The sequence below is a fragment of the Corapipo altera genome, unplaced genomic scaffold, assembly GCF_003945725.1.
Source record: "Corapipo altera isolate COAL_440 unplaced genomic scaffold, ASM394572v1 150, whole genome shotgun sequence".
NCBI classification, from domain to species: domain Eukaryota; kingdom Metazoa; phylum Chordata; class Aves; order Passeriformes; family Pipridae; genus Corapipo; species Corapipo altera.
In genome coordinates this window covers 1,693,505-1,717,528 of record NW_020884941.1, presented here as the reverse complement: position 1 = coordinate 1,717,528, position 24,024 = coordinate 1,693,505, and the positions used below count along the sequence as shown (strand labels likewise).

The window sequence follows — 24,024 nt, the reverse complement described above, 5'->3', positions numbered from 1 at the left end:
CTCGGTGACAAATCCTGTTTGGTACATCACCACCTTATTAAAAACCTGTGACACGTGAAGAGAATGTTAAATTATATTAAGTAAGCTGTTAACTTGACAAAATCCAGGCTGCTGCTTTCCGCCTGACTAAGCTGCAGCAAAGATGGCACGTTGTCAAGGGGTGGGAAACATCCTCTCCTTCCCTGCCAACGCTCCAGATACAGTTGAAACTCCAAACAGCAAAAATCAGTAAGGTGTCTGTCACATCAAGAACTCAGCCATCACACTCCACTCCAGACCCACGTACATGCATCAGTTTTTGGGGTGTGACTGCCACCCAACTGCAGGAAAGAAATGGACACAGTCATTCCAACTCCCTTGCCTTGCCTATATTCCATTTATCCAGCTCAACTGATGCTGAACAAGAAGGTAGCTCCAGAGCAAAAACAAAAAAAAATGCCTCAAAGTGACAGATATTCATGAAGACAGAATTCACAACTTTTTGACTAGTAATCAAAAGCAGCACAAAGTTGTTCTGCACATAAGGCAGAGATCTGACACCAGTGCCAGGGCACTGGGTGGCTCCTGCCAATGCAGTCCCACATGGCATTGGTGGTTCCAGCCATCAGCAAAAGATTGGAAATAATAAAGAAATGCCAGAGTCAGATCTTTAAACATCTTGGCATTAACATCATTATTTGAGCATTTTCACTTGTGCCACAGGAGGGCAAGTGTAGAAACCCCAGTGTTTACCTCCAGTAATTAAAACTCCCTTCAAGGGGACCCCTTTGCAAAGCATTTTAGGGAATGAAGGTTCCAGCTATGGTCTAAGAGCATGGCAATGCCACTTTCTACTCTGTACCAGGCTCCTTTGGAAGATAAAACAGATCCAGTACCTCCTGTCAGCAGGATTCCACCACAACCTGTCATTCTAAGCATCAATGAGAAAAAATGAAGTTTATCTTTTGTCACTTCATCTGTGAATGATGATACTCACACACAGAGTTCATACAGCCAAGCTATCTGCAAACTCCAGGTAATTATTCCTTTAATTTATAGTCATCCACCTATTCCAGGTAATCTATTTCAGCAAATAGACATACTCTGCTTGTTCATTGAAGGGTTTTTTAATGTGAAGAGAAACGGAAGCTTCTGACTAACCACGCGTGACTGCTTAACTACATTAAAATCACTGTATTTTCAGCAGTTTCTAAGCTGTTCACACCGTCCAAAAAAAGCCTCAGCACTCAAGTCTTTGAAGAGTTCACCCAATAAACTTGATGCTGTGCACCAGGTGTTCTGGAGGCTTCTCTTCAGCTGCAGCTGAAACCTGGCAGGATTCATCTCCTTCTGCCCAGCACCCTGAGCCTTGCAGGAAAACAAGGCCAAAAAGAACAAACAACCTCAGGTCTTGACAAGCAAAGCTTCTTCCACTGGTCTGACTTCAAACAGAGACGTGACACTGTTTTGACATACGAGTCCCATCTGTGCACCACAGAACGACGATGACAAAAGTATGATGCAAAGTCTTGTTAAACAGTCACCCCAAATACAAAGAGAGCATAGAGAAGCTTGATGCAAAAATCCAGAAATAGTCCAGGGCAGTGCTTGGGCATCGCTAAAGATTTAAGGGCTACTGGGGATCATGTGGCCAGCCACAAACGGTCTCATCAGAGGTCATGACATTGTTCTGTGCTGCTGGGAAGAGTGAGCAGCCTGACACCCCTCAGCAGAGGTTTGGTGATCAGTTAAAAAAAACCCAAAAAGAAGGCCCAGGGAGGAGCTCCCGCTCACGCAGCCGATCGCCGGCGGATCACGAACACACCTCGCTGCAGCTGCCCCAGGTAGATCCTCATCTTTGTGCTGTCGCTGGTTTTCCTCACCCAGATCTGCAGGAAAGAAAGAATATAAAAAATGGGGCGGGGAGATAAATTGGGGGTAAAAAGGGGAGAACTCACAGTAAGCAACACACAGACCAATAAACTTATTGTCAGAGCTGAACACCTCTGTTACTCCCCTGTTACTCGGGTTAATCCTTTCTCCCTCCCCACATGAAGCATTTGCAACCTGAGTAGAACATGAAATAAGGTTTCTAAGTTTACCTCCTTAACTTCCTGCTCGGAACAGTCCTCAAGAAAAATTACTCTTTCCACGCACCATCAGGAAAGCAGGTTCCTTTCTGCTCCAGTTCACAACAGAACTGTGGCATTAAGCTTTGCCTAATCAAGAATAAGTCTCCCTAGATCCACAGATCATAAAATTACCTACCCTGGGATTTGCCCAGGCAAGTAACTATTAGTCAAATGAAAAGCTTATCCTGACTCTGTTCTGTGAAGCATTTCCCACAATGTATTACAGAAATGGGATCTGAAGACAAAAGGGCCTCTCTTTTAAACACCTGCACGGAAGAATTCACACGACATGTTCCAAAGGACAAATTGCTGCCACTCCAGAGAATTTTTTAAATCTCTTTCAAGATGTTTAGATCCAAAAACTTGTACTTTAAAAACCGAGTCTGAGCAATCTCCTCTGCTTTATGTCATTCTAATGCATTTAAACATATTTAAATACGTGCATGAAGTAAGAATTATCTAGCTCTTAGTACTGGAGTATTTTAGGACAGAAATCCAGTATTTCCTACTGCAAAGGATTATAAAGTTATGTTGGCCTTTGATTTATCCTAAACTGTTTTTTTAGCTATATTAGCTATTAACTCTATTATTTTAATTATAAACTGACTTTATTAACAGGATCCCTCAGTATACAATAAATTTAATATATGCCTGTGTTTGTACTTCAGTTATTTCCCCAGAAAAATTAAAATCAACATTCATTGAGAATCAACTCTCAACCACAACATTACCAAGAATTTGGTATGTTTTGCTTGCCAAAAGAATTAAAAATTTCTGAGCAACTGTACAAAACAACAAACATGTACAATTTTACATTTTATCAGGATATGATGGAATGGTACATTAGTTTTGCTAAAATTAACTGCTTTGTTAAGTTCCACTTGGAGCAATATTAAAGTTCAGGTTTAAGTGACCACAACAGTGCAATTACTTAACATTAAAATCTGCCACAGTGTTCAGAAAAATAAACACATCAAGACATATTCTGAAGTCAAAACCGATGTTTCAGACACACAATATGTTGTGCCATCAGAGGAGAGCATCTATTAATCCTAAAACTGAAAGAGGTGGGAAATAGGAACAACTAAAACAACTTCTGATTTTTTTTTATTCCTAGACTTCAAAAGAAAAATAAGCTTCCTCCTTTTTTCAACTTCAACAAGCTGAGATTTCTGAATAAACTAATAAAAAATAACATTTTCCTGCAGGTGCTGAAGAGGTTTTTTTGTCAAAAAGCACTAGACCAAGTTGCTCCATGCCCCATCCAACTTAGGGGGACACTTCCAGGGATGGGGCAGCCACAGCTTCCCTGGGCAACCTGTGCCAGGGCCTCCCCACCCTCACAGGGAGGAATCAATTGATTGCATTTCCCTCACGGTTTCAGGTAAGATGCTCCCAAAGAATTCAGTTTTAATGTTATAAAGTAACAGTAATAACTTTAATCAAGTCAGCAGCACTACATTTAGCAGCCATTAGCACACTACCACTACTTTATCTGAACTATCAACTGCTGAGCACCACAACTGTTACTGCCAGGGGAACAGTTGTGATACAAACATATCCCATATGCAACTCATTCTGAAGAAAATAAAGTATTTTCCCTCAGCTGCCACAACAAATTAAAGTTCCTTTACTGGCTGATTGAAGAGAAGTGCACTCAAGTCTATTATTTCTTTCCCTGAAGTGTCTGGAATCTGCAAGCAAAGAATAAACTGCTCCCTTTGCCCAACTGCTGCTCCTGCAGCCAGACTCACATCAATCTTGGGCACGGAGCTCTTCACCTGCTGCTCTAAGGCTTCAGCAGCAGCCACAAGGAAATTGCCTCAGACAAATGACTGGCCTGCCCCATCTCCCAGGGAGGTGATGGATGCTGCCAGAGAGCTTCTCAATTAGCAGGGAGAATCTTCTTCCCTCACAACAACTAAATTTGGTGACAACGTTTTTTTCTCATCCTCCTCTGCGTTCCCAATGGAATTTCTTTTAATCCTGCATTAACAACAACTGTATGCATGTTCTTGAAATAACAGAAATGGAATTTATGAATGTAGTGCCAATGAGATGCAACGTGTCAGTTCTACCCATTTTTCAGGGTACCACTTGTAAAATGTAGGATTATTCTTTAAAAACAGAGCAAGTGTCTTCCCATCTCAGAAAAAAGAGATTTCTCAACTCGGTTTTATCTTGGATTCAGCTTCTTTACACACTAAGTATGTATCTTTGCTGAAAGGTTCACTCTTAGTCCTCACTAGACCCATGTCCTCCCCCCTCTGCTGAAAAACAAAAGCAGCCCACCACCTCGTTGGCGCCCACAGAGCTGATCACACAGCTGATCTTCGTGTTGTCTTTAGACTCCAGGTAAATAGCCTGGCTCTTGTGGTACCTGCAGAAAGAAAAAAAAGGGAAAGGAAACACATGAAACCACTGGTGATAAAGCTGGGATTCCACGTGCATCTGGATAGAGTCAATCTGAGCTCTGTCTGTCTTTCCACACCACTTTCTCCATCTTCACAACACAGCGAGTGCTCTGGTTCTACACACCCACACCTTCCATTTCGTGATAGTTTGAAATGCATGACTCACATTCAACTCTACATGCAGGCCACTGAAAACAGGTTTCACATCTGCAAGAGGAAGGGGCAGAGCACCAGCCACAACACAAGAGAACACTGACTGACTGACAAGAGCTAATCCAAGCGGCCTTTCACATTTCAGACACGGGATGGATTTCAGGAGGCAACTCCGTATTGTGCCTCGTAAAATATGACAGAGGAAGTCACAGATACTCAAAAGTTATTAACATTTCCCAATACAAAATTACCAGTGCACCAGCACCAACCAAAGTGAATTATTCCTCAATCAGTGCAGTTTGTGTGTTGTTTAACAAGACCTCAAATCTCTAATACTGTTTTATTTTGTGAAAATACCCAAACTGGTAAGTGATGGGTTTCTGGCCCCATAACAAACTGTATATACCTGCCATTAGGAGCCTGTGACTAAACATACCCATTTCCCCCCTCCCTTTTTTTTTTAAGCTATATATTGTTCTTAATGTGTTGTGTACAAAACAAAGACTTTGAAAGTCATAACTCTGAATTACTTGTTTCCAGGGACCTGCCCCCTTCACAGCCCACATTTCTCTAAGTGCTGCAGCCAAACCCCCCCAGTTTCTGTTTATTCTGCCTAGGAGAGTTCTGTAGGCAGAACTAATCACACTGAAACAGGTGATTTGTAAGTAATCTTGAGCAAGCAAGCACCAAAATCCTTTACAATCATAAAAGCATAACTATATTTCCACCTTTACCCTCATCATGATGTGCTTCCTATTTATCAGGGCAATCCAAGCTGCAGAATCACAACACAGCTACTCCCTCAGTAGCTACCCAGTACAACTCCTGCAGTCTGAACACCATTTGCAAAATGCATGGATTTATTTAATCTTTACAGCTATTTCTAAAATAACCACACTGTAAATATGGAAGTCTTCCCATGGTTTATTTCACAATGTCTTCCTACTGGCTCATGTACTCAGAATTTTCATACTGCTTGCCAGTAACTAGAATGAGTGTCAGCTTTGAGCCTTCTAAACATAATCACTACCCACAGGCTGGGTGAGGTAATAAAAAAAACCCAAATCCTGCAACCTTTTGACACCTGTGCCCGACCATTGCTCTTTCTCCTTCATTTTAACAGAAAGGATGTCAGTGGGTTTCAGGACAATGCAACAGCAACAATGATCTTGAGCCAAAAAAATCGCAGTTTAGTGAGTCCAGATGTCATTAAATGATACAAAGGAACTGAATAAGCTACTACAAACCCCAGGCCTCACTAAGATAAGACAAAAATCTCAGTCCAGCAGTGTCCTACCATGCTGTGAGTGCTTAAGCAAGGAGAATTGATGATCTTGATACAATCAGTATCAGTGCAGAAGATACCAGTGGCAAAGGACACCTCTCAAGTGTTATCTGTGCCTGCACAGGTAATGAAATATTTTTCCCCACTCAAAGCTGTTTCTTTCAATTTTTGATTACCACACGTGGCACAGGCTTCAGCCCTCGGATTTCACATCACAAGTTACCATCCATCAGTAAATGCATGTTAATTGTGCAGAAGGAAGGCAAGGGAACAAGCTGGCTCAGCACTGTTTCACTGAGGAGTCGTCTCAGCTGTCTCACACTCTGTGCACACACAGACAGGTCAGCTGAAGGCACAGCCTGGTATCTGTTCATGCCTCACCCTTGTGCCAAGTTTATACACCCACAGAGGGGCAGAACTCAGGAAAACACTCCAGATGAAAAATTCAATGGAGTTTAAGTTGGCTTTCGAGAGAGGGGAAAGTGCCAAACAACTCTTGCGTTGCGGTGATAAAACACACCCCAGTGCTCACAGGTGAGACAAGCAGAAACAATTCCACTTCCTGCTATAAAATATTTTGCTGAAGGGCCAAGATTTTCAGCTGGAACTCCATCAGGAGATTGAAAGAAATCCCTCTACATTATTGAAGGCAGAAAAGCTAAAAGCAAAAAAAGATGGTTGTTTTACAGTGAACTGTATTTTAGGATTCGATGGGGGAGCACAGAGCGAACTGACTGAGGATAAAAAACTGAATCTAATTCCACATTCATCTGAAACTCTCCACTTTGGAGACTTATTTGTGAAATATCTCTGCAAAACCTTAGGGGGTCCTTAAACATTCAGTGCTTTCAGATAGCAGTCATGCACAGCTGCATCAGAAAACAGAGAAAGTCACTCCTGAGCTGTCAGGTTTAGTATTTCTGTGCATGCCAGCACTCTTAATGCACCTTAGAAAGAATTACCCTCCCACTATCGAGAGTTATTTCATTATTTTAAAACAGCAGCTACTTTAGAGAAGTTCTATTACTATCAATCAAAAAAAAAAAATCTAAGCAGGATTACAACAGCCAAAAAATGTAAAATACTTAACTTAAAACAGCATTAAGAACAAGGTAGATAGGAAAGACAACATCTGGAATTCCTGACAGTGAGACCCTCATGACAACTGAATTCAGCTAGATGAAAATACTTGTTAGTGCTTTATGTCCCAACTAGATACCCTTCTGAGAAAGTTGGTGCTTCTGTAAGATTCATCTGGGCTTGCTGAATCTCTTCCAGGTTTAAATTTAGTGGGAAGTTGGGAGCTTTACTGGCAGATTACTTCAGATTCCATTTTTTTTTCTTTTTTTACTAGTGAACACTTTTCAGTACCCTACACACTAAAAATTCTGAAGAACAGTTTATTCATCCAAATATACCCCAGAGATAATTTTTTTTTGTGTGTAAAGTGACTATGAAAGCAAAAAAAAAAAAAAAGAACCTGATGAATTTGTGAAGCCTGTTCAGTTCACATCTGCTTTATGCTTCATGGACATATGGACATTTAAACCCAGGCAGCAGCTTTTATCAGAGCTATGTACACTGAACCCCTGATGAAACATCAGAGTCAGAAGGGAAAAGTGACCAACTGTACAAGATCACTCTTGTGTGGAAAACAAGCTTCACCCCTGTCATTTTCTGTGATAAAACTACAACCCCATCACTTGTTATTTTGAGCCACTAGAACACTGAAGAAGGTTACAAACAACCAAATTGCTTCCTGCTCAAGGAGGACAAGATTGCCCCCTTGATTATCCAGGTTTGCATCTCTCATGGATTAAGTTTAAGACCTACTAAGATTTCTCTGCAGAGTTTAATATTTTCCTTGTGTTTTGTAAGGCTTGTACAGCTGTACAGCCATAAAACTCAACAGAGCTAAATCCAATCAGCAATTCTGAAGTTGCCTCTCCCAGGTGGGTCTGATCTTTAAAGGTTATTTGGATTTATTAGAAACATTTTTCATCCTGCTCTGCTGGTGGACGACGTTTCTTCTGCCACCTTGTGGAATGCTGGGCTTCTGTTCCACAAAGCTGAACCCCTGGAATGTGAATGCTGCTGACACCACTGTGCCCAAAAATCATGGAGTGTCTGTATCCAAGCTGAGCAGCTTCACAGCTCCATCCCACTGTGTCTGCTGCTGGCTCTCTTACCTAATATCAGGTTTGACAAAAGTACTTCCTAAGTGTCACAGTGGACATCACTGACTCCATGGGAAAGATTCAGTTCTCCTTTTATTGGAGCCACTAGTTATCCCTCAAACCTACGGGGTCTAAACACTCCACCATCACTTCTGATTTACTGGTTGCAATAATGAGCCCTTGGGGGAAGCAGCAAACTCTGCCCAAAAAAACATTTTGTCCACAAGTTGCTTTGATCAAAGCAATTTCTCTCTGCAGCCTTTTCCTCTTCACTACACAACACTCAGGCTGATTAAAACAGAAATCCCCCAGGCCTCACCATCTCTTATCATAGTAGAGTTTTCCATCTTCTATCCGGGCTTCGAACCGCTGTGCAGGAGACTCTGCTGGTGTAGCTGGGAGGTGCTCAGGAGAGGAGGGGGAGGCTGAGAACAGGAGAGACACTCTGCTTAAAAACCAGCATGTGTCCATCACACAGTAGCACATCTGACTGCAAAACTGCAGTTAATAAGGTCATATATGCAGAAATAACAAGCCCAGAAAGCTAAAAACTCAAATTTCCCTCAGAAAAGTATTACATATTGGTATGAATAACTCAACTTCTGCCTTGAATTATAATGTTCACTGAAGATTTAACTGAAAAAAAACATTCATAGGTAGGTGATGGACAGTATGTCCTTGGTGTTTTAATTCTAACCCAAACTAAAATAGTTAAAACAGGGTCAGAATTACTTAAGCAAGTTGCTACCACTCTGTCTTGAAATTAAGTGCACAGACACATCTAGGGAGCTGGAGGCATAAAACCATAAGTGCTCAATCCCTCCACTGACCTGACAAGCAGGCAAGGTGTCCAGATGCACCTGAATATAATGAAAAACCCTCTTTACACAATTGGATTGTCCCATGTTTCAGCCACCCAAGATACACATCTCCCTTCTCATCCCTGAAAAACGTCAGGGCAGACAAAGAGACCTCACACAGGGCCAATTCAGCACAGCAGCCACACAAAGAACAGCAATTACACAGTCAAAACAATTATAGAGCCAAATTCCACAATCAGCAATTATACAGTCAAGCATCTACAATATCATTCTCTGCTCAGAACAGCACCACTGTGAGCAAGTTCCAATGCAACTGTTAACTCACCTGGTCTCTTGGGTGATTTAAGCTACATGGGAAGAAAGCAAAGCAGTGTTAAGAGATCTGACAGGAGCCTTACAAGCTGCAGTAATAATTTCAGATATCTTACTTTCCATACTCTGAATGCTTCTGTTTTAAATGCACTGTTAAGTGGTATTTCATACAACCAGAGCAGTGTGCTATAAACAGCCAAAGGTGCAGATAATCAGGACCATGATACAAAACTGAACTTTAGAGCATTCAGACAATCCACTCAAATGAGCCAAACCCATCTAACAGACTGTATTTTTGAACATGATCCAACATTTCTCAGGGTACACAAAATACAGGATAAGTCACCAGAAACACCTCAACAGCTGGCACAAAACCCATGTTCCACCACCATCCTCAAATGTCTTAATGAGCAGCCCCTATTGTAAGAAACTAGACAAACCTTCAAGTGCTTAGTGAAAGCAATAGGTTAAGCAAAACTTGAAAAACTATAAACATGCACACTGCCCCCTATTCAATTTGCTGAAATATTGTGACAGCTGGGAGAAAAACAAGTTAATAAAAACCCCACCTCAAACCAAAGGCAGCCTGTGATCTCTCAGAAAAACACACTGACACCTGTTCAACCATGCAGAGGAAGAAACTCCTTAACAGGAGCTCATCCCTTGGTTCAGACAAAAGGTAACATTTTTAGATGACAGTCATTTTAATTAGGTTAATTAAACCTATTAAAATAAAAGGGAGGAGATACCACCTTGCTAAATCTTTTATTGAGCTACTTCAGAAAGCCTACAGGGATGAAACAGTCCCACACCTCAAAAGGGAACATAAAAGAGAGCTCTGTTCTCTTTAGGGGAAAGCAATGGCTTTTTCTTTAAAACAAAGAAATACAATCAAGCAACAATCCCTACCTTATTCAGCGTTCTCAGGTCCTCCATTATTTGCTCATCAGTCAACAAATAATTTAGCTGAGGTATCCAGAATTAAGGTTCCCATAAGCTCTTGACAAGCAAGGCTAAAAATTAAAGGTCAATGACATTTCACTTGACTAAATGTAAGCCAAAAGGTTTCTGTAAATTTGCATAAGATTTTACTAAGTGTCATACTTGAGCTTTTTTTGTCATAGGAATTAATACAAGCCAATCTCCAACTGAGGCTCATCTTTAGCAGCAAACAGTGCAAAATGACTTTAATTTATTCAGACACAACCATCAATGGAAAACCTTTAGTGCATTGACATTTACTTCATGGAGACATCAAGCACCAGCATTTTCAGTGCTTTTTGTCTTGTATTTCTGTAGAGAAGAATCTGGGAGCTGGAACAACAGACTCACTTCAGATTTTGTACAAAGAAACCAAACCCCACCCACACCCAGGGAAATAAAACTCATCATTTTGCAACTCAGAAAGCAGGAGTAGAGAGATAGAGAGAAGAGGAGAAAGCCACACAAAATTAAATTAAAAAATTAAAGCCACAGGTACAAAACACAGCTTGTGTGGACGAGGATAAATAAGAGCCTGTAATGCACCTGAAAACAAACCCAAAACCCCAGAACACAGGAGTTAGTCTATTATAGTCTTATTAGAGCTTTGCTGTCCTTTTGTTTCTCCAAAACAGCTGTTAAGTCAAAAGTATTCAAAGCATTAAACTAAAGTTAACAATTGCTAGGCTGCATTTCCAGGATTTTGGTTCTGATGGACTTTAATCTCCCCCCAGTGTGGGGAGGCAGAGAGGGTTTCATACTGTGCCTGCTGTATCATGCTCAATTAGCAGGTCATGTTCACTATGAAACTCATTTATTTTGGACGAGATAGGGGCACTAATAAATGATCATATTTTCCCTGACAGAGTGAACAGAATCTCCAACCAGAAAGAGGTTAATTAAAACTGGAGATGCTTGTGACCATCCTGCATGAACTCCAGGAGTTCAAGGTTTGATACTGCCTTCAGAAAATGCCAGTCACTAAGATAAGTTTTTTTCTAATCTAAGACATACAAGTTTAGAATCTAATAATAAGCCTCTGCAAAGTAAATATCCTTGCCTTCCTTTGCAGGTGAATTTAATATACAAATATAAAAATTGCCTGTCATCACAGAGGAGCTAAAAACATATTTCCAGAAGCCAAGGAACATTTTAATTCTGAGACATGCAACAAGGCAGAACAGAAGGATTACATATACATGTGTTTCTCTCTCTTGTGAGACATAAAACCAGGATGAATTTTCATCTTTTCTTATTCAAAGAACAAATCTACCACTCCTTGCTTTTGCCATGCATTTTCTGGATTAGGGATCTGAAGCCTTTATCAGAAATGGAAAAACTAGTTTGATATGACAAATATGATCTTTCTGGTGAATGTTTTGTCACATCTTGAAATGAGAAAAGCTTTGGCTCATGTAAAAAGCCATTTACTATCTATGGAATCAATTATCTCAGCATATAAATATAATATCCTTTCAAAGTTTTTCCTTTGTGAAAAAAAAAATTGCCTGTAGAATTCAAACTATTCTGACAAATATAAAATTATCTCACGATACTGTAAGGTTTCAGTTAGGATACCAAGGGATCTCCAAACACAGGTTTTTACATACACATATTATATTACATAACTGCTGTATTGGTTTATCACACATTAGACATGACAGTTGTGCTTTGTTATTTCCTAGGTTAAATTTGATCCTAGCATTTAATTTCATTTTCCTTCCTGCACAACACAAAGGTGCAGGTGGCACACTGCCTTCAAATCCAACAGCCTTCCAGTGACTCTGTGAAAGGATATCAGGGGCAGGTTTCCTCCTCTTGTCTGGGATGGGAACTGGATCATTTGGTCGTCGCCTCAGTTTCCTTGTCATAATAGGCTTCACTTCCATTGAATCTGCAGAGTAATGAAGTTGGAGAGCTGATAAGACCAGAGAAAAAGGAGAAAGCAGCAGCAGCTTTCTACACAGGGCACGAGGAAAATAATCTTTCCTCTTTCATACAGCAAATTGAATTTTTTTTTCCTTTTTTTTTTTTTTTGTGGCAGCTTCCAGCACCTGGAGCGGGAAGTGCTGACAGTGAACACAAGTTCTCTTTGCCATCAGTCACTGTTCAGTGACTGCTGCAATGCCATGGTTACAGCTGTCATTTACAGCTGCTCCACGTACAGATAAGCAGCACAATGATGCTACAAGGATTCCAGGCAAATTTCTTCAATGCTAATTCTATCTGCTTGGGACAGAGCATTTAAAAGGCCAAGTTCGTGGAGCTCTTTGCCAACAAAACTCGGATCGTAATTGGCATGTCAAACATCTGCTACAAATCAATTAATGTTTTTCTCATCTTCAGTCAAGAAAAAGAGCTTTGTCAAAGGTATACAGAAAGTTACTGCATTCAAGACTGATACAAGTCTGCTGGAGCGATTTTAAACAAATAGAATTCAAATTCAGATTATCTAAAAATTATTAATGAAATGAACCTAATTAATGACATGCAGAGCAGCAGCTGACAGGAAATAAACTGCAGCATATGCACTGGGGAAAAAGGAAAAAAGTCTGTTTAAAGGTGAAACACCAGTCTCCTCACCAAGGAATTATCTGAAATGGCAGTTTGTCCAAGTGTCTACACAGAGCCTTAACTGAACAACTCCACCAAAACCCTCAGAACTCATTCCTTAATTTATGAAGATATTTTGAACTGGCGACCAAGAGACCACATTTTCAATGCCAAACACATCATGTCCCCTCTCTTTGTATGTGCTGAGATTTATTTGCTCATCTTTAGGTACCACTACAATCTGTGAAGCCCCTTTGGCTCCCTCTAGATGCTGAAACCTTGAGCAGCTCTGCCTGTGCAAAATACACCAAATTCCTTGTCTCCTCATCTCGAGGGTGAACAAGGATGACCACGAGACCAGACTTCGTAATTAAAAAAAGCTGTAAGGGGAACAGCATAACTCAAGCTGTTTGAGTTATCAACACTTTGTACCAAGCCAAAAGAACTCTTGAAGATGTCCAAACACGGTTTAATTCTCACTTCTGAGCACTAATTAGATTATTAGCTTATATAACACCTGTAGATAGTATGCAAGAAAGATGTGAAGGGTGTAACTCGTGGACAGGCCTCAACAAGAAAACCACTATCTACCCAGGAAGTGAGGGAGTTGCTCTCAAAATGAGAAACAAATCAGACTTTTGGTTCAAGATCACAGCAGTGCAATTCTGCAGGAGGTTAATTACCCCTCAAATTAGCTCCACTGTGTCAATTACTACAATGAGCACTGCCAAGGCAGCAAAGGCATCAACTGCTCTCAAAGAAATCTGTCCATTTAATGTAAATTTTCCAGAGTCTGGACACAAAAGCAGTTCGCAAATCTATTTTTCTGGTTTAAAGTAGAATATTTCAATGTTTATTGTCTGCCTTTCTTCAACTACTTGACCACCTACTACTGTAGGAAGAAAAGGGCACAGTTTACAACCTGGCATCACTGCTCAGGTCAATATTGTGACATATCTCAATAGTTTTACTGCCAGATCACAGGAACTAGAGCAGCCCATTTCCCTGTCTGTAAGAAAGCCCATCATCCACTCTGCTGCTTGACTGGCACTATTTGATTCACCTGTCAGCAATTCAGGTCACTGAATTTTATTAGGAACTGCTTTCTCCATTAAAAGGCCATCAATTTGTGTTCTACCCTCCTGGCATTTCACACCAGTTGTCTGTATAAACCATCATTGCCACCTTTAGAGCTTTTCCTCCTAAGCAGCAGCAGAGTGGATAAGATAAGTGACAGCTGCTTATCTTCTTCTTACCCCCTGTTAATTCCATGGTTAGCTTTTCATTCTCAATCATCTTCTTCTTCTCTTCCAGCTCCGCAATCAGATTTTCCTTAAGCTCAATTTTCTTATCTTCAAACTCCTTTGCTGCTGCCTTCTTTTCCTTCACATAATTTTTCTCCACCTGATCTGTCTAATGCAAACCAGAAGAGCAAGAAGGTTAATTAAGAGACCAATGATTCTAGTTAATGATATCACAACAGCTTTTCAAATGCTGTATTGATCAGCCTGTCAGTTCAAAACTGTAGGAGTTCTAAAGATTATCAATATTCATAATCAACAGAAAACCATCTAAATATGACTTAGTACCATTATATTGGCTAAAAAGTTAATTATTTTTAAAAAGACATTTTAATGTTGCATAACATATCAAGTCTCCTCAGATTTATAAACAGGACTATAATTTATTGCCTTAAACAACCTTTTTTAGGCAACCCAATGCACAGCCAGATACAACAGCCCAAAAGCAAATATTTAATTCTATTTTAACACCAAAGTGCAGAAGTTACTTGAAGTAGGCTGTACCACAACTCCAGTGTAACAAAGCCAGATAGAGGAAGAAAATTTCTTTAAGCCTCCTTGGAAAAGAAGCCCAAGTACTGGTTGATGAAACAGGTTTATACCTCTACCACCTATATATATATATATATATGTATATATATATATGAGTAAATTAAGAGTACTTACTTCCAGCTGCAGGAACAGTTCTGAAATGCAAGAAAGACTCACTTTATTATCTTCAAAGATGCACAAAATTACTTCCTCAACATTTTAAGCCATTGAATATTGCAGCCAAGACAGGCAGTGAACCAAACAGTGTATGTACTCATCCCACCTCTACTCTCACTTTTCAGTTTTATGCTGAAAATAAAGTAATCATGAAAGAATTTCACAAAAATATGCTGTTAATGTAAGTTATTTACAGACTGCCACCAAATTGAAAAGCTTGCACAGCAGTATTCCATAATATTCAGTTTGGCTACTACTCCCAGCAGTAATAAGCAGGTAGTTCATCTTTCTTCCTATTAAATTACAATCAATTAAGACTAGATAAAAACTTCCCATACAAGAGCTTGAAACATGCAACTAAATATTCACAGTTTAAGCCAACTTCATGAATTTCAGCAAAGACTGGTTAAGAAATAATTCTGCAGCTGTCAGAAGATTGATCTACTCAACTCACACGTGTGATTTCAGGCTCCTTATGCCTGAGAAAAGAAGGGAATTGTTGTGTAGCACTGAGGGTTAAGTGCCAACACATGGCAATGATTAGTTCAAGTCTGACCTATGGATGAGGGGAAGGGATTTGAGGGTGTGAAATAGCCTTGCTATTGATGTTTGTGCCATCTCTAACAACTTGAAATTAAGCAGGATTGCATTTCCTAGAGGACATAACAGCCAAAACAGAGTTTTTACTCAAGAGAGTGGCAACAAAAGCAAATTAAGGCACCTGATCAGCCTTCAAGTCACTGTATTTCACCAGCATATTAAGCTTTGGTAATACCTGAAACAGGAAAAGCTTCTGTAAAGACCACAAGCTTCAAATTTTGGAGAAGTTTTGGAGAAGACTGTAGTAGCAACACTGTACTGCTGGGCATTTTTAAACATGAATTAAAAAAAATATCAATAAAATAAATACCAAAGACAATAATGGCCCAGTAAAAAAAAAAAAAATCAAACCTTTTGTCTGCAAAGAGCTCTACCTGCTGAGCATGGAAGCAGTTGGATTTTTTAATCACAAAATTGAAAGTTATCACCATCTGCCCTCCTGTGGAAGAAATAAGCTGCTGCAGCACTGGCCTTGGCCAGCCAGAAATACCAGCTTGCACTTAGTCTTAATTTTATCAAAACAGCCCAGTATTGCCAGGATGCAGCTCTAGTGCACATGAAATTCATCTCAGAACACAAATTCCTGTTAACAAGAAGCAGTTCAAATCACTTAAGTTACTCAAGAAAATCCTTTATCATCCCAAGCACTTTTAGAAAGACAGAATTCACACTATTCAAAGGTCACAGTGTGTTGGCCATCATACAACTGCCACTGCCTCTCTGCTGTATTTCCCAGATTAACAGCCCAGGCATCACAGGATTCATCCAACTTCTCTAAAGGAGGAACAGCCACAATTCCTATTCCCACCTAATGGCTTCTATAAAAGGCCCTGCTTCAGCATCCAAGATAAGAATTACCAATTTCTTTCCTCAGGTGTTTTAAAAACCATAAATTTAAGTTGGATGCAGTGTCCTACAGAGAAATTCCACTTACCTGCATTTCGTATCCTTTCTTTGTACTGCTGGTCCAACTTCTTCATTCTTTTCTGGTATTCCTGAAGAGTACCTGGAGTGGAAATAAATTGTAGATTCCCACTGATTTTTAATTTTCCCCCAAATATTAAGTTTTCTAAAGGAGCCATGCACCACTTGAAGCACAAACACTAAAATCTGAGATCAGAAAATTACAGTTCTATCTTGTTCATTTGAAAAAGCATATTCCCTGCTTCTTCAGAAAGTGGATTACTCCCTTTAAGAAATGCTTTAGCACACAGAGGATTAACAACAAGTGTTTAGAGGGGAAAAGGATGGAAGTGGCTGACATTTTTAACTCAGCAGCACAGCTGAGAGCCCACATGCAGTGAAGGATGCAGCTTACATCTTTCAATGGCATTTGAAAAGTGCTGAAAATTGTTTAGGAATATAAAAAAGTCCCCCTTCAAAGTTTACCTTCCTGCAATTGCTGCAACTGCCTCTTCAGAGATGCCAGTTTGTCCTGATACATCCTGCAAAGACAGTCAGCATGAAACTTTACTTTGCAAACCAAGCATAGAGAGCCTATTCCACCATCTCTTTAGGTTACAACACATTGACACAGAATTAGGAACTTTTCAGAACTTCAGGAAACAAATGAACGACAAATTAAAAGAATTTTATTCAAATTCAAAGGTTTTCATTCTGTCTAAAAAAAAAAACCTCTGCCACCCCATTGGTTTTATGAACCAAATATTTTGGGAACAATTCACGATAAAATAGAATTGATTTTTATTAATGTTAATATCTAAAATGACATTTAGATCCACAAACACCAGAAGCTTTACAGCAGAATCATTCTGCCACTTGGGCAAGTCTTACTAATTGTATATTAGCTCCCTACATGTAACACAAGGCATCTCCTCATGTAGATCTTGACATTATTAAAAAAAAAACAACCCCAAAGACTATTCCTGGTTCTGTTGCAAACCTGCATTTCCTTTACCACGTATCTGTGGTTTAACACAGGCCAAGCCTTCCTGACCTGTATAAAAACACGTCACTTCCAGTAAGCAAGAACTCAAAATACTGCAAATACTCCTGAACATCACAGGAAACCACTTCCAGTCTCCAAAAAGCCCATTTCTGGGACGGGACTAGCATTCCATTGTTTAAGGGATTTTGATAGGCATCTTGCTTTTTCTTAGCTTATATAAAGCAGATCCTTTGTTTTATTTAAAGCAGCAGGAGCCATTTGCAGCAAAACTCAAAAGTCATAATTATTTCTTTAACCAAAAGAGCAGCAGCACTTAATTCCTTGAACACATATAGACCAGAGAAAGTAACTGAGAAGAGCAGAAATACAAGTATATGGTCTTATGAGCTGTTCCATTGGGCTAGGCATTTAAAAACCCCAATCTTGACTCAAAACTCTGCAGTTTTGTGAAAATAACATCCCCAAACCCACAGATAAACAGAATATTACCTTACTTTGGATTAGTGTGGGTTACTTACTGTTCTTTCATTTCTACAAAGTCCTCCTCGTCGTGCTTGGCCAGGTCAGTCTCACTGGCATCCTCAGTGTCTAAAGGAGGTAAAAACCAACTTGTTAACATTAAAGACTAAAAGAAAATATTTAAAAACATGGAAACAAGCAAACAAAAAAACAATCCCCAAACCTCAGGCAATTTAACCTCAAAGACACAACCTGAGGGGCCTCTGCAGAGATGAATTCAAGGGTGGAACAAACCCTCTCATCTCCTTCCTGCAACTGGGAGTTTTGCAGTGAAGCTTTACATCAAATCTGAACAACTCCCAACTTCAGAGAGCCTGGGAATTTCTTCCCATTTAAGACAACTGGCTCTGCATTAATGGTCCCACATACACAGGTGAGACAGGAAAGACTCTGTAAGACCTTTCACAAACTTGTCACTACAGTTCCACCCACTCAAAGCTGCTCAGGTTGATCACAAAGGTCTCACTGAAGAGAACAGTTACTCGCTGTGACCTGAACTTCACAGCTACACATCACTCAGAAGCACTTCAACATTTAACAACAAACACCAGCACTGCCACAAAAACAGCTCCACTTTATAAACAGGTAACATAAACAAATTAAACCACTGTGGGGCTGCTGGTTTTCTGCTGAGCCTTTTCAGGCTTCTATTTATAACACATGGGTAGCCAAGAATCCATCAGATTTCCTCCCCAAGGAGAGGTCAGTGTCTCCAGGCTTTACAGGGCACAGCTGTGAAACTTAATCAAAGCTACATTCCCTACACAGGGAAGGGGGCCCAGACCCTTAAATCAAACCTTTCTCAGATTTTCTCTAAACCTACCAACGGTTTAAGCTCACAGCAAAGATAAATCAAAAAGTTTTAACTGCAAGAAAAGCACTTAAGATGTCTGGGTCACCATAAAGGACTTCCATACCCAATTTAGTTGGGTGTAGCCTTGGAGAGCCCTGACTGACCCAAACACTGTCAGGATCTTTAACAATCCCCCATCCATGACCACACCAGAGGTGATGGAGGGCTCTGCTGAAGGCAGCAGGCACTGTCCAAGGGTCTTCCTCCATCCCCCTTATTTGTTATTTTATGCACCCTACACCCCTGGGTACTTCGTGTTTTACTTCATTTCTTCTTTTCCTCTACAAATCCCCTCTTTCCTCTCACATCCTCCCTCACTGCTGTCCACACTTTCTCCTCCCTTAGCTGCCTCCTTCCCCCTTCACACCACAGAAATAAAACCAGTATACGAGATTCCTCCACCATTTTCCCCCTGCTGCCCCACTCCATCAATACACTGCATTTCTCCACTATTTTCACCCTGCTATCCCACTCAATTAACACTGGATTTCCCCGGTTTTCCCCCTGCTGCCCCACTCAATCAATACACTGGGTTTCTCCACTATTTTCCCTCTGCTGTCCCACTCAATGCCCCCTGCTCAGCTCCCTCCCGTCTTCCTCCTCCTCACCCGGAAAACCACAACTCCACCTCTCCATGGACTCGGCTGTCCTACTCTTGCACGGGGCACCCCTGCAACCCGACAGGTCCTTGTTTTCCTCGGGCGTTCTCGCTGCTCCAGAGCCTTTAACCACCCAACCCTCCCGCATCCCCCCGGCCGGGGTGTGCCCCCTTCTCCATCCCCCTCTCCCACACCGTCCCAGGGCACCAAACCCTCACCCACCCTCATCGGAGTCGCGGGCCCGGGCGCTGCGCTCGCCGTCCTCCTCCTCGGCGCTCTCCAGCTCCTCCTCCTCGTAGTAGTCGGGCGCGGGGGCCATGGCGGGGGCGGGCGGCCCCGGCGGGGCGGCGGGGGGAGCGGACACGAGCCCGGCCGCGCTCATGGCCGCGGGGGGGGCTCCGGGAGCGGCAGCGGCCGGGACGGACCGGGCGGAGCGGCCGCCGCTCGGCAACCGCGCCGGGAACCGCGGGCACGGCGCTTCCGCTTCCGGGCGGCGCGGCCCCGCCCCGGCAGCGCGAGGGACACGGGTTCGAGTCCCCGCCCCGCCAACACCGCGGTGCTTGAGGGTTTTATTTCTCTGCTTTTTATGGCTCGTCTCCCTTTTGGGGCACTTGTGTTGCAGGATTCTGGGCGTCTCGGGACGAGGTGCATGGAGGTCCTGGAGCCAGGCCAGTGGAGGGTGAAAGTTGATCCAGGCACTGGAGCATCTCTGTGAGGAGGAGAGGCTGAGGGAGCTCTCGTGGGTCTCTACAACTGCCTGAAAGGAGGTTGTAGCGAGGCGGGGGACAGTCTTTGCTATCGTGCCTGCAGTGAGAGGACCACAGTAAATGGCCTTAATCTAAGACAGAGGAGATTTAGGTCAGATATTAGAAAAAAAAAAAAAAATCACTCTTAGGGCAATCAGGCATTGGAATATGTTGCTCAGGGCTGTTCAAGAGGCATCTGGGCCTGGCACGGGGTGATATGACTGTAGTGGTTTAGGGGTTATAGTAGCATTGCTGGGTGAATGGTTGGACTTGATGATCTTAAAGGTCTCTTCCAACCTTGATGATTCTGTGAGCTGGGCCTGCTCAGCCTGGAGAAGAGACAACTGAGAGAGGGTCCTGTCCATGTCTGTCAGCGTGTGCAGGGAGGGGTCAGAGGATGGACCAGGCTCTGCTCAGGGGGGGCGGCTCAGCAATGGGAGAAGAGGAACAGGCAGGAACTGATGCCCAGGAAGTTCCACCTGAACACAAAGAAGAACTTCTTCACCGTGGGGGTGACTGAGCACAGGAACAGGTTGCCCAGAGAGGGTATGGAGTCTCCCTCACTGGAGATATTCCAGCCATCTGGACACAATCCTATGCCATGTGCTTTGGGATGCCCTTGCCTGAAGAGGGAGGTTGGACCAGATGACCCACTGTGGTCCCTTCCAACCTGACCCATCCTGGGATTCTGTGGTACAGACACACAGCAGAGCTGCTCCTCAGCAGGCAAGGAGCAGGACCTTGCCGTGCTAGGAATGGACTTTTTAGAACACTTTGTACTCACCCAAACTTTGTTATATTTTTATACAGAAATTGCTTCCCTGTTCCTCCATACTCACAGCAAAGCCCCACCACAGCACTGTGATCTCACCTTCACCCAGGTGAAGCAGTTCCTTCCTGCCAGCAAACAGCAGCTTCTAGAACACGTGCCCAAATCCATCAGGAATGCCCCAAATCTGCCAGGCACACGTTATCCTCCTGACTAGACACTGCTACAGAATTAAGGACCAAGACACAGATCCTGTGTGAGATTCACCCCAGGTTAAAATCAGGATCTGAAAATGCCTCACATGGATATTCCAGGCTAAATATCTCACCTATCTTATTTCTGCAGCTCAAAGTCTAAGGGAAGGACTAATTAGTCTCCTTGCCTCCAGCACAGCCACACCAATGGCTCACCTTCAGCTGTGAGGTGCATTCCTCACATGCAGAGCTTATTGACTCACTGAGGCACTACGAGCACCTCACCGAGGGGAAGGAAATGGGTTTGGTCTAAAGGACTGAGCTCCAAAACCTGCAGCACTTCTCCAAACCCGCCGAGCCGGGCGCTCGGCACCCAGAGCAGCACCAGGTCACGCTCTTGGTGTTCTGACAAGAGCTGCAATAACGCAGTGCAGGCACTTGGCTCTCCTGCAGTTCACCCCAAAGGTCTGTTTGCCCAGACTGACAATTTTTAACTCGGAACGCCCATGCCAAGTATGCCCGGTGCCTTTTTCCATAAGTCAACATCGCCTGTAACAGGAGCCAGGCTGAGGCGCGGCCAAAAGTCAGCACCACCCCGGAGCAGCTCCCAGGGCTTTTGGGAGCATTTGACTGGTCCCAGGGGAGAGACACCACCAGAGCTGCTCACTAAACCTCTCCTTTTCCAAGGAGTGCCGGGGGTTATCAGCATCTTGGAAAGCGCTCCTTTCCCCCTCTCTCCCCACTCAGGCAGCGCGGCTGGCAGAGCTGCCCGCGGGGCGAACAGGAAAGGGTGTGGTGGCAGCTGCCACATCGCATGAGCTGCCTGGTGCCCACGAGTTTTTGTCCTCTCCCCGCTCACACCTGGCTTGAAGTGCTCAAATCGCTTCCCAAAGTTATACAGTCACAGAGCTAAACCTAGAAACTGGACTGCAGGACTCAACCTCTTTCTCAGAACTAACCAGAGCCCCCTTAAAACTTTACAAACATTTCCCCCTTCCTTCCCCATTTCCTGTCTGTATCTGTTCCATCTGTCCACACACTCGGCTCACCCGCTCCCCTGCCCGCCTGGTTCGTGCTGCTGGGGACACCCGACTAGTTGTGTGTCTGAACCACGGCTGCCCTCCCAAGGTGAATCTGCCCTGCCTCACGCCGCCTCAGCACTTTCGGTTTGGAGCCGATTTACCCTCCCAGCACAGCCCTTCACACTCCAGGAGGGCGGAGGTACCAAGAGGAGGGCACAGGAGCCCCCTGAACAGGAGCGGGGCGCAGCCAGCGGGTAAGAAACTGCAAACAGCTGCCGATGCAACGCTTTTTAGCTCATTCTGCGGTCAAAACTGGGATCTCGCTGTTGCTCCCTCCGTGCTAATTCCTCCTGTTTAATAGGAGCCTTCTGGAGACACCCTCTGCTGTCATCTCTCAGGCATTCAGTGGGAACCCGAGGGAGGAGGCTCAGCTGTAAGGAATGCCATGTTTCCCTTACAAACGCAGAAACTTAACTGTCTACGCCCCAAGGAGCTGTCAGGGAAAGTGTAAAATTGCCTGTCAAGCTGTTGTTCTTGGCTCGTGCCTCCATCAGAGCTGTTGTTCTCATCGCAACTCATTTAGTGTTTTATACACACTCACTTTGAGGAGAGATTTCTGCCTCCTGCCTGGTCAGCACCAGCTTTTCACAGAGCAGCTGACACACGAGTCATGCTTGCTGTGCCCTTCTTTTCATTTGCAAGAAATAGAGGGGAAAAAATAGGTTATAAGCTGAGCTTTATAAACAGGAAACTCGTTTATTGTGTGAATTGCAGCACTGCAATGAGAAAAGCTGAAACTGTACCTTGGCCTTTGAGGCACAGGACACACCAACACCCCTCACCTGGGACTCACGGCTCTCAGGTTTCTGTACCTCTGGTTTCACAGGGCTCTGTGAGGATGGTTCTAGAAGCCCAAGAGGGGAACAGCTGTCAGTTTTATTTAGAAAAATTATTAACCACCCCCCCATCCTGTCAAATAAGCTTCTGTAACAATAAAGTGTCTCTAGGCTCAGAGTCTGGGGGGAACTATAAAGTATGGCAGAAACAGGATAAACTCACCTTTCCCTGCCTCTACTCCAAGCATTTCCTAATCCAGAGCTCTCCATCCCTGCTACAGTCCCTTCTCCTTTGTGCCTTTGACTGCTGCAAAGTCCCATCTGCTCCTCTTTGGTTACCAGGAGCCTCTTCCTGCTGGGATCTGCCACAGGACACACGGTCCTTGTCCTGGCTCTCCAACACCTGCAGCACGTACTGGAAGCCTCAGAGCTGCCCTTTTACCCTGCCCAAAGTGTCCCCCTCACACACCTGAGCCCACTATAGACCCTGACAATGGCCCCCACACCTGAGACCCCTATAAATCCTGATAGCCCCATACACACACCTGAGACCCCTATAGACTCTGACACCCCCCCATACACACACCTGAAGCCCCTATAAACCCTGACACCCCCATGCACACACCTGAGACCCTATAAACTCTGATACCTCCATACACACACCTGAGACCACTATGACCCCCACAGCCCCATACACACATACCTGAGCCTCCTATGGGCACTGTCATCCCTTCACACACACACCTGAGGCTACTACAGGGGGCCCAGCTGCCCTCACACACCTGAGACCATTATAGGTCCACAAGTCCTTCCCACACGCCCCTGATCCCACTAAAGACCCTGACACTCCCATACACACTCCCCTGATCCCACTACAGACCCCGAGACTCCCATAAACACACCCGATCCCAGTACAGACCCTGACATCCTGATACACACCCCCCAATCCCACTACAGACCCTGAGACCTCATATCCCCGTGATCCTACTAGACACCCCGAGACTACCATACATACAGACACTGAGACCCTCATACACACCTCCCTGACCCCCCTACACACCCCAATCCCCCTTTTCTCCTCAGACACCCCCCCCCCTTCCCCTCAGCTCCCGCCGGGACCGCTCAGGTCGCTCAATCGAGCGCCGATGCCCCGGGCGGTTC

General features: G+C 43.3%; 1 protein-coding gene and 1 long non-coding RNA gene across 6 annotated transcripts; both read right to left on the bottom strand.

The window, feature by feature from the left end:
* Positions 1-1,010: 1,010 nt before the first annotated feature.
* SUDS3 (SDS3 homolog, SIN3A corepressor complex component) lies at positions 1,011-19,693 on the bottom strand. 2 transcript variants are annotated; one of them, XM_027661617.1, is made up of 12 exons: positions 19,519-19,693; positions 17,844-17,913; positions 16,806-16,861; positions 16,351-16,422; positions 14,775-14,794; positions 14,064-14,220; positions 12,053-12,148; positions 10,183-10,244; positions 9,287-9,308; positions 8,460-8,565; positions 4,404-4,491; positions 1,011-1,868 (listed from the first exon to the last, which is right to left on the bottom strand). In XM_027661617.1, the coding sequence occupies exons 1-12, from the start codon at positions 19,676-19,678 to the stop codon at positions 1,770-1,772; spliced, it is 1,008 nt and encodes a 335-aa protein (XP_027517418.1). In that variant the 5' UTR covers positions 19,679-19,693; the 3' UTR covers positions 1,011-1,769. The 2 variants fall into 2 exon arrangements, with proteins under 2 accessions (XP_027517418.1, XP_027517419.1); XM_027661618.1 differs by having other exon boundaries at positions 4,407-4,491.
* A 110-nt stretch (positions 19,694-19,803) lies between these two features.
* Positions 19,804-23,718, bottom strand: LOC113955797. Of its 4 annotated transcripts, XR_003530656.1 has the most exons (5): positions 23,087-23,717; positions 22,831-22,931; positions 22,629-22,714; positions 21,222-22,520; positions 19,804-20,100 (listed from the first exon to the last, which is right to left on the bottom strand). It is a non-coding gene; the product is annotated as an uncharacterized LOC113955797 (long non-coding RNA). The 4 variants fall into 4 exon arrangements; XR_003530657.1 differs by lacking the exon at positions 19,804-20,100 and having other exon boundaries at positions 20,410-22,520; positions 22,629-22,711; positions 23,087-23,718; XR_003530658.1 differs by lacking the exon at positions 19,804-20,100 and having other exon boundaries at positions 20,410-22,520; positions 22,870-22,931; positions 23,087-23,718.
* Positions 23,719-24,024: the final 306 nt, after the last annotated feature.